At 45.4% G+C, this 12,169-nt stretch overlaps 2 protein-coding genes across 2 annotated transcripts; both read left to right on the top strand.

Moving 5' to 3' along the window:
* The first annotated feature begins 3,898 nt into the window (after positions 1 to 3,898).
* LOC111598700 (LIM homeobox transcription factor 1-alpha) lies at positions 3,899 to 9,998 on the top strand. Its single transcript, XM_030225598.1, has 3 exons — positions 3,899 to 4,669; positions 8,662 to 9,540; positions 9,604 to 9,998. The coding sequence occupies exons 1-3, from the start codon at positions 4,036 to 4,038 to the stop codon at positions 9,855 to 9,857; spliced, it is 1,767 nt and encodes a 588-aa protein (XP_030081458.1). The 5' UTR covers positions 3,899 to 4,035; the 3' UTR covers positions 9,858 to 9,998.
* Positions 9,999 to 10,704: 706 nt separating this feature from the next.
* LOC111598748 (U6 snRNA-associated Sm-like protein LSm2) lies at positions 10,705 to 11,379 on the top strand. The gene is made up of 3 exons (XM_023314149.2): positions 10,705 to 10,784; positions 10,844 to 10,911; positions 10,975 to 11,379. Exons 1-3 carry the CDS (start codon positions 10,782 to 10,784, stop codon positions 11,189 to 11,191), a joined length of 288 nt encoding a protein of 95 aa, XP_023169917.1. The 5' UTR covers positions 10,705 to 10,781; the 3' UTR covers positions 11,192 to 11,379.
* The last annotated feature ends 790 nt before the right edge of the window (positions 11,380 to 12,169 follow it).

Genomic DNA, 12,169 nt, shown 5'->3' with positions numbered 1-12,169 from the left:
TGGCTTTGCCACAAATTAAAAAGAAACAAAAGAATCCAGCAAATAAAGACAATCATTTTCAATTCCACACTGGGAGAGTGGAGTATAAAGATTATCTCGATAGTTCACGCTATGAAAGCTGTACATAATTATGCCGCATTCAGCTGGGTTCACAGCTCAGCATAAACATTGAATCAGACAAGTCGTTCCAAAAGTCTAATTATAAACAAAAGCAAAAATGGTATTTCGCAAGTTAAACAAACCAAATGTGGGTGCGACAATAACAAACAACCGAAGACAATGCAGCTCAGCATGCAAACTCCCACACTTTGGATACGAAAAGGAATCGAAGTTAATATGTTCGGATCAAGCGGCTGTGGTTCGGCCTGTATATGGGAGTGCAGCAAAGTTGACATTAAGCAAACAGAGCATTTTTTCATAGCGTTCAATGAGAGAAATGCTGCCCAAAAGTGAATTGTGCACACGCTGCGCCACTTCACATACAACACACACACACACAACACACACGCAACACACACATAGGGTCTGCTGCTCACTCTGCTGACTGTCTGTCGAGCAGACAGCATGTCTGTCAATGCTGCTGCAGCAACGGCAACTGGGAAACCGGAACGGGCAATCGTGGATCGGTGTTTGAGATCGGGGCTGTTGACACAAGCCTGCACACCGGGCAGGAACTAATTTGGCAGAAGCGAGCGAGTTTATGAAATCTGAAATCTAAACATCTGCAAAATTACGCGCATAAATCCTTTAACACTTTTGTCTTTGGACCCTGGGACCGAGCTGTGCTGGACTTGGGGGTTGCACTCGCCACGCAGGGGCTCGTCAAATTAGCCCACTTCAGGCTGTGGCATGCAGCGTGCTCATAGCGGGTGCAACTACTGCTCCGCAGCCTTTGTTTACACACTTTACAAGAACTGGCAGTGTCCTTTTTTCCTATTTATTCTATAGCTCTTATTTTTTGCTTTTGCCTGGCCAGCAGTCAGCGCGCGTGTTGTTGATGGATCTCTTCTACTCGTTCTCTCCCTTCGAGTCATCACAGGCTGCAGCTGCAGTTGTTATTGTTGCCAAGACGTTGGCTGCCCATAAAAATAAAAATAACTTGGCCTACGCCTGGAGTGGGTCGTGCGTCTTGGTAAAACAAACAAACAAAAGCAATGACACCACCCGCCCCAAACAAGAACGTCCTTCTACTTGACTGCTCCTCAATGGGCATGAATAGTTGCCTAGGTCGGCGAGCCCGCCCCTAATGACCCCTATCGCTCGATGTCTCGATGCCTCAATGCCTCGATGCCTAATCATATATCGATGATTCCTTGCTTGGCTCTGCTCTGTTTGCTGCTTGATTTCACACACAAATGCCACGAGGTGGTCCCTGGATCGTCTTCGCTTTGCCCTCTGCTTCATGCTTCATGCGGCGTGCATCCTTGGGCACATTTTCAAGCCGTCTTATGTGGCTGCCAGTGGCTTCTCTTTTTTTACCACTTTCCATTCTCGGTCTGCCAGTTTACTTGTTCTCGATGCCTCTTTAGCGCTTATCATGCTCAAATGATAATTGAAGTGCCACACAAAAACTATTTATCCTCGGGCTGTCGAGCGTACTCTTCTAGCTGTTGTTGTTGCTGTTCTTGTGGTTATTCAATATTACTCTGCTCACAATACAACCACTCCCATACACACACACACACAGAGACATATAAATAATGCGTGCAATGAGGCTCGCGCTACCCTTTGCCGTTTTTTATGTTTTTGTTTTTAGATATTTTATTAAATTTGTTTCTAGTACCCAAACATTTGGCTTGGGCACAAGCAATCCTGTTCCGGCCGCTGCCTGTGACATTTTCCACTCTTTGCCCATTGTCAACTTGATTTCATTACCTCTGCCGCCGCCGTCATCATCATAGCTACCTATTCAGAGAAGTAGGGTTTTGTATTTGGCCAGGGTATTATGCGATTGTTGCTAGGGCTAATTGAATTGTCGCGCTGATTCGTATCTCTGGCTGATACACAATGAGTCAAAACGCATATTTATGTGTATATGAGTCAGTTAATCTTTATGACACGCCGTAAATAATAATTTGCACGATAACTTCATGGTTTAGCCAGGATCTTGGCCTGAACTAGCCCAATTATATACACAGTCCGCCCTCCAAAAAATAGTAGTAATAATGGGCTATAAAACTTCGCATGTGGCTGTGGACTTTGTTCAGGTTATTATAGATTATTTACATGTATAACTCTGACGTAACTACGTAACATAATTAGGAAAATATTTTAAATGGGCCACATAAAAAGTTAATCAGAGTACAATAAAGTTTTTTGAATGAATATCTGAGCTTGAAATGCGCTTCAGTTTCGGAAAATTCTAAAGTCCTGCCATAGCCTGCTTCAATGGCATTAACAGTTTCTTGGCATACACTGCATTGGCAGCAGTTACAACAAGAAACAGCAGGCAGAAGTGTAGAGAAAACAAGAGAAAGACGTTAAGTTTTGTGCAAAATCGCCATAGCCAAAGCCCAGTCTTAAGCCAAAAGCCAACTAGAAGTTACCAAAAGCAGAAAACAAAAGAAGAAAGCCCAAGCCCAAGCCCAAGCCCAAGCCAAAGCCAAGGCAACGGTAAAAGCAGCAACAGCAGCTGAAGCAGAGCCAAACTTTTGTGCACAGCGCCATGTTTGGTTTGTCTTGGCAGTTTCCGCCATCTCCTTTTTGTTGTTGTTGCTTTCGGCTTTCTTTTTGTGTTCAGCCTGCAAGTCTGTTTGTGTGTGTGTGTGTGTAAGTGGGTGAGCCAGTGCGACAGCAAGGAGCCAAAGCTGGTTGACTGCTCGACTGACAGTTTGCTGCGTTTTTGTAAGCATACAACTATACAGAGTGCCGATATCTTTGTCCCAGAGCTATGCTGCGCCTTCTGCCACTTGCAACACCCTGTTGCGACTGGCATTGCTGCTGCCCAACTTATACAGCCAAACAAAAAGTAGAAAGCAAGTGGCAAAAAAGACAAGGCCGTCGTTAGCAGCATGTATTTGGTCCACTCAAAGTAGCAGCAGCAGCACAAAAAAAGAAAATGCCATAAGAAATGGCCAATGCAGCGTGCAACGAACACACCAAAGTTGCCGCGACTCTAAGTATGTCTTTGTGCGCAATCAGCAAACACCAAACGGCAAACACCAAACACCCAAGCGCCACAGCCGCCCCCACCAGCTCCAGCAGCAGCCCCAGACCAACCGCCCAGCTGAGAACTTTGCTAGAAATTTATGCCAAGACGATAAAAAAATAAAAGTTCAAGTCGGTGGCTGATGACGGCTGCGACAACGACAACGACATCGACAACGACGACAACAACGGCAACGATTCATGCAATTCCCCTGCGTAAGGGCTTCGACGGCATGCGCACCAGGGAAAATGGTTGCCGGGGAAGCGGCCAGCCAATCGGAGCGTCGCTGAGGTGTGGCCTCTGCGAGCAAAGGGAAATTACGCATGAGTAAATTTCCCTCGCTGCTAATAATCACTTGAGACATGCGCAGTGCGCGGCAGGGGCACAGGGTTTGGGGGTTGGACATTGGCTGGCTTTGTTGCATGCAACCCTTCGCATGCATTGGGAATTTCCCAGACTCATTCTCAGTCGCCGCCGTTGCTTTTGTAAACATGCGCAGGCGCACTGCAACCAACTAGCCGAGTGTGAGTGAGTGAGTGTGTTGTATTGCGTGCGGGGGTACATTTTAGGCTGGGACTTTTGGCCGCCGCAGTCAGCAGTCGGCATCGAGCACTGAAGGCAAAGTGAAATGCTTTGATTTCGCTGATTGTTCGATCACACGCAAACTGACAGCGGACTCAGCTGGTTGTCAGCGCGCTAGCCACAGCATCTGGCCGATACAAGTATTCAACTCGTGCAAGTGTTCGTGTTTAGAGTTTTGTTTATACGTCTGCAGCATCTTATACCGATTACATGTGCTTTAAGCAACAGACAACATTCAAAGCAACTGCAAATTGAACTGAACTGAAAACAAAGGAAGAGTGCGCGCGTCTAATTGTGTCAATAAAATGTTGGAGTTTTATCCAATGCCCACGAACCTCAATCAAGTCGGTGGCAGTTTATATTCGCTGCAGCAGAACCATGGGGGCGCACGTTTCCTGGACAGTCCCAGTGCAACGGCCAACGTAAATAGCAACATGACAACCGCCTGTTTGTCCAGCAACAACTGCAACAGCAACAACAACAATGGCCATAATAACGCGAACAACAGCAACAGCAATTTGTCAGCAAACATTTCCGGCAACATCAACAGCAACAGCAACAATCCAGCAGCAACAGCTTCATTAACGGCATCTGTAATTTCCTCGCAACAACAACAACAACTTCAGCAGCAACACGCGGTCTCACCAGCGCCAATTAACAGCTGCCCAACGCCCACAGGTCACAGTCCCATCAGCAGCAGCAGCAGCAACAACAACAACAATAATAATAACAGCAAGAGCCAAAACTCCGCCTGCAACACATTAACAGCTGCTGCTGCTGCTGCCGCAACAACAGCAACAGCAGCCGTCTCTGCCTCATCAGCAGCAGCAACTGGAAGTGGAGCCACGGCAGCCTCTGCAGCAGCGGCAGCGGCGACGGCGTCGGCTTTGGCGCTGGCGTCAGCATCGAAATTGTCTGCCGATTGCAGTGGACGCACAGGTATGTTCCAAAAGTATTTTGCACCGGCAGTTGAGGCATTTACCGGCTCGTTCCGTTTCCGTTGGGGGCTGCCACGTTTTTCGTTTTTGGCATAGTTGTGTGTGCTGCCTGGCGTGTGGGGCATGGCCAGATTCTGGCAGCTGGCTGGCTGTTGGCTGCTGGCTGCTAGCGGTGCGTTGGGGCAAGCAGGCGTTGCTCGAAGACCCAATATGCTTGGCTCTACGTCCAACGTGTTCAACTTACGGCTAGTTTGCATTGCTGGCCCGCACTCCCCACACTTCCCCCCGCCCTGGCCACTCTCAAAGTTGGCCCAAATTATTTTCGCAATTTGCGTGTGATATTCTAGGTTTTGGGGCTGCGTCTCGCATTTGCCGCTGATGTGGCTGATGCTTGAAACCTTTAATTCACTTTCAGTTTGTTCATCAGTTCATCAAATGATTTTTGAAAATGATGAGCTTAGAAACCAGAGAATAATAAAATTTATTTAAAAATATAATTTGATCGAAAACAATTTTTCTTAATTTCAAATTAAAAACTAAAACCATTTGGCATTGGAATTGAATTTTCTTTTAAATGACCTTAAGAACTATGTTCAATTGAGTTCTGTACAAACTATACTAATGCTCAAACAGTTTGTGAATTGGCTATTGGGCTTAGGAAACGTTTGCTAATAAAAACACATAAACCGAAATTGTGGCCAGGGCAAAACCAAATAAAATTTAATTGATTTGCAAGAGATATGCAAATGGAGCTTTGAGGCTCCAGCAAATGAATGATAATAACAATTGTTTGTTCCGACGGCAAAAGCATAACCAAAACTATGAACGCAAGTTGACCACAAAATAATTTTGACAATGAACCTCACTGACACACGCTGTGAGTGTGCATGCAACCAATAAAAGGCGATTAAGGCATGCAACAGACTCCCACTCACACACTTACCCACACACACACACACACAGACACCCACTCATTGCAGGCGCCTCGAAGTAGGCAACACTTTTTAGCAGCTGCAACGAAAGTGTTGCTGGCAAACTTTACGAAATTCTGGCCAAAATGCAAAGTGTGCAAACAATGTGTGTATGCATATGCGAACCCGGACAAACTGGGCGAGCTCTGTCAAGCACGCAAATATTTCGCCACACACACACACACACACACGCACGTATGCACAACCACACGGCTGTGCTGTGGGGCGGGCTAGCTTTATGCTTGTATTTGCATATGAAATGTCTATTAATGCCTGGCTAAAATGGCAGCAAATAGTTTCCGTTTGCCAATCACTTTACTGCCAGACTTCGGGAGCATTGCTCATCTATGAATTTGAATTTGAATTTGACGCCGAAAACCAAACCGAAAACCGAAGTCAAGCTGCAGCAGCAGTTGCAAATGGTTCAGGAATTTCCAGGCGCTTGGCAGCCCCCAACCACGGAAATGAAAACACTCAAGAGCTAGAGCCAGAATCAGAGTCAGGAGTTTGCAATCAGCTAGCTACAATCTGGCCCACCTTTCAGACTGAAGCTGACACCGATGTCAGCTATGTCAGCTAGTGTGTGCCATATGCATAGCTGGCAGATTTGCGTGGAGTTGGGCTGGGCGAGCTTTAAATTGCGGCCGCAGTAATTAAAGCCCTCGTATCATGAGCTGTCACAAGCTGTCTGCCAAAATCTCCGTGCCACGTGGACTTTTTGGCCGCGACTTGAGCCCAAAATTTATGCCACAACATTTGCTGCTGCTGCTCTGTCATCAATTTATCATCATAGACCTGCGCTCGCCTGTCAATGTGTCAATAAATGGGCCATAAAGTCGAGTTACGGGTGTAGTTGGATGGTAGGGCTAGGAGTGCCTCTGTCCTAATCAGAGACGCCGTTCGCTGTCCCTGATAAGGCAAATGATGATAACGCGATCACAGCCGATAACAGCCTGGGTTGCTGTCGTCTATTAACTGTTTGCCTATGTTTATGGGTGCCCGCGTTTATCAACGAGTTGATTTTGGAATTATCTGCTGTTTAATCGCGCCATTTGACATGAGTGTCTCGCACTTGTTTTAGCTGTGTTTGTGTTTGTATTTGCTGTTCCTTTGCCATGCCGACAAGCTTCGCCCGATCGGGACGAGTGCTAATCAATCAGCAGCCCCGCCGTCAGCTTCTGTTGCGCTTCCATGTGTACATTCATTCCAATGGGAACAATGCAAATACATTTCTGTTGTTTTTTGTATTGTTTTCAATTTGAATAGCATATGCACAGCGCGTTTGATCACATTTCGCAAATGCGTCAAATACACAGAAAGTGTCCTTTGACTGCAACGAAACAGTAAAAAACGTAACTCCATAAAACTGCAGCAAAGGTCATAAATTCCGATTAGATTACACAAAGCGAAATGTCAATGGTTTTTGCACCACAAAAAGACAAAACACACCACGATATCGCATTCACAATGTTCGCAGGACACAGTCGAATTGTCAAAAAGGAATTGGAAAATGGGACTTATCAAATGATCCTAAAACCCCGGCCTAAAACTTTCCTGCAGCAATATTTGCGCGTTATCACCAATGCGATTTGATACACACACATACACGTACATACACATAGACACATGGACACACAAACACACATTTAAAGCAGCGCATCGCACTGCAGCTGCTTTTTATAGCATACTTTTGAGGGCGCACGTTATAGCAAACGTTATACCAACAGCTATTCGCATCATTGTCATCAGCAGAGCTGCTGCCTGCCCCATTTGCATGTAGCTGCTCTCGCTGCTTCCCCTGTTGTCAGTTTAACGCTGCGCTGGCTTAGCAATCCAGGCAGTTGCACAGCCCAGGCTCTGAGCTGTTTTCACTGCTCGCTTTGCGCCCACACATAGACACCCACACACACACGCAGATCTGGCTGGGGGCTGCCATTGTGCCAACCATAAATCATACACATTTTTCTGCCAGTGAGCCACAGTCATATAATATGGGAGCAGCTCCGCTGAGTCCTGTCGCCTTCGCTCCCCGGACTCCCTGACTCCCTGTCGTTTATTTTTCAGTTGCTTTCAACCAACTCTCGTGGCGCTCGTCATTTCTCTTTTTATGTTTACTGCAGCTTTTGTTGTGCGTCTCCTTTTTTTTACCACTTTTTATGACTGGTTTACAGTTTGAAGTGTGCGTGCATGTGCAGAGATTAGTCGACTTACTCCTACACCCATATTAATCTTCGTGTGTGCTAGGCATTGCTGTTGTACTAGAGTCTAAGCTACATTTGGCTAGCTGGCTAGAAGAGCTATGGTGGCTATTAGCTGGCGAGCTGTTAAAGAGTAGCTAAGGTTATTTATCAGCTTGGATTTATAAAGTGATTTCATCGATATGCAATCACATTTAAGGCACAGTTAAAGTCATCCTGGAGAGCAACGGCCAAGTTTGAGTAGACTCTCAGTGGAATAGTCTTAGAGTAACCTCCACCAATACAAGTCTAGACATACTTGCTAGCCTTGTGGCCTACGCTACTTTGCACTCGACACATATTCATGTAATGCCACTCACAGCTCCTTTCAGTTGTAAGTGCACTTCTATTGGCTGTTTGGGGCTCATCAATTTCAGACTGGCAAAATTTTAGCAAACTTTACGTTTCAATTACGCATCAAGGAGCTATCAATACAAGCTGTTACCGCGCCGGAGACGGCGACAGCATCAGCGACAGCGACAGATAATTTTTTTCTCTCCTTTGTTTCACTTTTGACTGCCGGGCGCCAGAAGTGCGAAACAATGAGCATAAGCACAACAACAGACGGGGCACAAAAACAACAAAAAAAAACATTTTCACACGATTTGACAACGTACTCGCCTTCATACTTCATACTTCATTCGCGTCCTCTTGAACACTCAGCAGCGACATATGCTGCCAGCACGTAGGGGATCAGCTCTGCCTTCTTCCTTTTGGCTTTACAGTGGGGTAGGAAATCGATTTTATTGCTCGCTAACAACCATTATTGTGATTGTCTCTTGCAGAGGTTGGCCACATAAAATGCGAGAAGAACTACGAGCTGTGCGAGGGCTGTGGGCAGAAGATCCATGATCGCTACTTGATGAACGTGGGCGATGCCAACTGGCATGAGCAGTGCCTCGCCTGCTGCTACTGCGGCTTGCAACTGCATCACACCTGCTATGTGCGCAACTCGAAGCTCTACTGTAAGCTGGACTACGATCGTCTATTTGGCGTAAAGTGCGCCGGCTGCTGCCATGCCGTGCTGCCTCAGGAGCTAGTGATGCGACCCATACCCAACTATGTATTCCATCTGCCCTGCTTCGTATGCTACGCCTGCCGCCTGCCGCTCCAGAAGGGCGAGCAGTTCATGCTGCGGGATGGCCAGCTCTTCTGCTATCGCCACGATTTGGATAAGGAGATGTTTCTGGCGGCCGCTGCTGCCCAGCACTGTGGCTTCGTTGGCCTGGACGAGGAGGATCTGCTGCGGCCGCGGGACGGGCGACGCGGACCAAAGCGACCGCGCACCATTTTGACCTCCCAGCAGCGTAAACAATTCAAGGCCTCGTTCGATCAGTCGCCCAAGCCGTGTCGCAAGGTACGCGAGGCGCTGGCCAAGGATACGGGTCTGTCTGTGCGTGTAGTGCAGGTGTGGTTCCAGAATCAGCGAGCTAAGATGAAGAAAATCCAGCGCAAGGCCAAGCAGAATGGTGGCGCCACGAGCGGCTCAGGCAGTGGCCGAGGCAATAGCAATGCTGGCGCCTCCGATGACAAGGATGCCAGCGAGAAGGATGAGAAATGCGTGAAACAGGAGCATGGCGTCGACAATGTGGGCTTCTTGGGCGGCATGGACAGCGCCTTCGCCAGTCAGCCGCTTAATCCGAACTTGCCCTTCTCACCGGATGGTAAGTTTAACTCATCTTAAGTTTATTTTCGTTTAATTAAACTAATTATTTTCTTGTTTGCAGACTATCCGGCCAATTCTAACGACAGCTTCTGCAGCTCCGACCTCTCGCTGGACGGCAGCAACTTTGACCAGCTGGATGATGACGCCGACTCGTTGTCTTTGAACAATCTGGAGCTGCAGTCGACCAGTTCGTCGGGCAATCACAACCAGCACTCGAATCCCCACGACATGCTGGCCAATCTGAACACGAGCCTTATCAATCCCATCGACAAGCTGTATCTCATGCAGAACTCGTACTTCAGCTCGGACCATTAGACAGGGACGGACACAGACAGACAGAGACGGAGTCGTAGTCATACGAATTTATTAGCGTTAGAGTTGCGAGCATATGTTGGTAGGCACTGTAACTCATTAGTTAACGGGCAACTAAGTCATTTCGCCAGTCGGCTTTTTTTTGGTGGGAAAGTTGAGATTTTAAGTAAAAATGATCAAATGTGATTTTTAAGCTAAACGAAGTTTTAAGAAAATTGCATTACAGCGATATAAACGAGACGTAATGCGAAAATTATTGTTAGTTCGACTTAAGTAAATAAGTAGAGAAACCGAAAGATAAAATCAATGTGAGCCTATGTTTGTAAATAGTTTTAGAACCAAAAAATTGTTATGAAAATGTAATTTAAATTAAACAGTCAATAAATTATGTATTAGCAAGTGCAATTTAAACAGCTTGTTATCCATATTTCTTAAATACCAATATAACAATTTATATTGGTTCACATTTTTTGAGCTTATGTTAACTGTCCTCACTATCTGATGCTTAACAATCTGCACTCAGTGTAAAAGTTTATATTTATGCTGGTGGCGCTCTCTAGGGGCTGTGTCTGTTACGCGCTTTCAAAGTTTTTGATGCTGGTATCGCTTTGTTAGCGCACTAGTGGTGAATGAATGCATTTTCAGTTCTTATGATTGCTAGTGGCGCTCTCTACGAGTCGTGACTTAGAAAATGTTCTCGAGTATGAAACATTACCTTCAACCAACTTCATGGCAGTGAAGCTTTGTCTTCTGGCCGATAGATGGCGGAGCGCACTGTTATCATAATTGTGTAATGTCAATAACAGTTTAGCTTATGTTAAGTTTCTAGGGTGCCCTCAGTTTTAGTTGTACCAGTGTTGAGAATCAACAGTGCCAGACGTAAGAAGAAGCAGATTTAATAAACAATCTAGAAACATTTAATTTACAATGGTAAGTAAGAAATATATGTGAATAACGCTATTTAACTAATAAATTCATGATGTATGCAGCTATTCTATTCGTTCTTCAAATCGCTGGTGGGCAAAGAAGTCGTGGTCGAGCTAAAAAATGACCTCAGGTAAGAGTCGCTTTTGGCGCGTGTCAATCCATAAAAATAAAACTAAAGCCGGTAAATTTTCAGCATTTGCGGCACGCTGCACTCTGTGGATCAGTATCTAAACATTAAACTGACAGACATCAGCGTCACAGATCCCGACAAATACCCGCACATGTTGAGCGTCAAAAACTGCTTCATCCGCGGCTCAGTGGTACGCTACGTCCAGTTGCCCGGCGACGAGGTGGACACACAGCTGCTGCAGGACGCAGCACGCAAAGAGGCAGTGGTTAGCACGAGATAGAATGATACAGAAAGTCTGCGGTACGAATTACATATATGTTAAGCTGAGTTTCCATGCCTAAGAAAGTCCCCCACTGCGCGATGTACATTGAGTTGTCTTTGTTTCTGACCTACATCTAAGTGAAAAACTGTTAAAGAAAAAAGAAAAAATAAGTCAAGAAATTTAATTGAAAATAGATTATTTACTAAAATGCAAAAACAACTACTTTCTATATGTACGACCTTTTAGTCGAACGATATTCTATTTATGGAATATGTTAGAGGCTTGTGGTGTAATGAAGGCATTCTTGTACATATGTAATACATTCAGTTTATGTACGGGCCATAAATTTTTGATGAGTCACTTGGGGCTTTCCATTCAACCTTTATATGCGAATTTTTTATGTTTTTGTTTTGATGAGCTACGAAATCATTATTGGTCTACGCATGAATGGCATTAATCGTTGAGAATTGTATTATAAAAGGACGCTTGTAGCATGAGCAGAAGAAACAAAATGTTTTTAGGTCAAAGGGAATCAACGATTCATGTTTTGTTGTTGTTTTGATATCAAGGAACACGTTTTGTTGATGTATTGCAAGGGAAGTCAGACTTAAAATATGTGTACTTGTGCTCCATTGAATCTATTGATTTCTGCGCTGGCATTAATTGTTAACTAGAATTTTCAATTTCATTATTGACTTGAGGTAGCAGCTGTCCCTGCACACGCTTTTAAATCGTCATTTAAACTGGGTGGGCAATCGAAATACTTTAAATATCCGAGCCAATTTATCACAGTGGCTGCAAAGCTATGTGACGTGTCGTAGCTGGAAGTTGTCAATTGGAATTAGGAATTTGTTTTGTGTGAAGGGAACTTGTGGGCTAACACAAAAAAGAGTGTCGCCTTCGGGGTGCACAGTTTATGACATTCGAATTTAAATTCACGAGCTCACAATATTCAACGCGGTGCTCAAATGCCAAACAGATGCCCTATTTAGGGAA

This window comes from Drosophila hydei, unplaced genomic scaffold (genome assembly GCF_003285905.1).
Source record: "Drosophila hydei strain 15085-1641.00,03,60 unplaced genomic scaffold, DhydRS2 tig00008135-arrow-pilon, whole genome shotgun sequence".
NCBI lineage: Eukaryota > Metazoa > Arthropoda > Insecta > Diptera > Drosophilidae > Drosophila > Drosophila hydei.
Note: the sequence above shows the minus strand (reverse complement) of the source record. Positions and strands in the feature narration are given on the sequence as shown.

Bases quoted from the DNA above. Each gene is read 5' to 3' on its own strand.
- LOC111598700 (XM_030225598.1), top strand. From the start codon at position 4,036: ATGTTGGAGTTTTATCCAATGCCCACGAACCTCAATCAAGTCGGTGGC. The intron at 4,670-8,661 runs GTATGTTCCAAA...TGTCTCTTGCAG, and splicing joins CGATTGCAGTGGACGCACAG to AGGTTGGCCACATAAAATGC. The intron at 9,541-9,603 runs GTAAGTTTAACT...TCTTGTTTGCAG, and splicing joins CTTGCCCTTCTCACCGGATG to ACTATCCGGCCAATTCTAAC.
- LOC111598748 (XM_023314149.2), top strand. The intron at 10,912-10,974 runs GTAAGAGTCGCT...GTAAATTTTCAG, and splicing joins GAGCTAAAAAATGACCTCAG to CATTTGCGGCACGCTGCACT.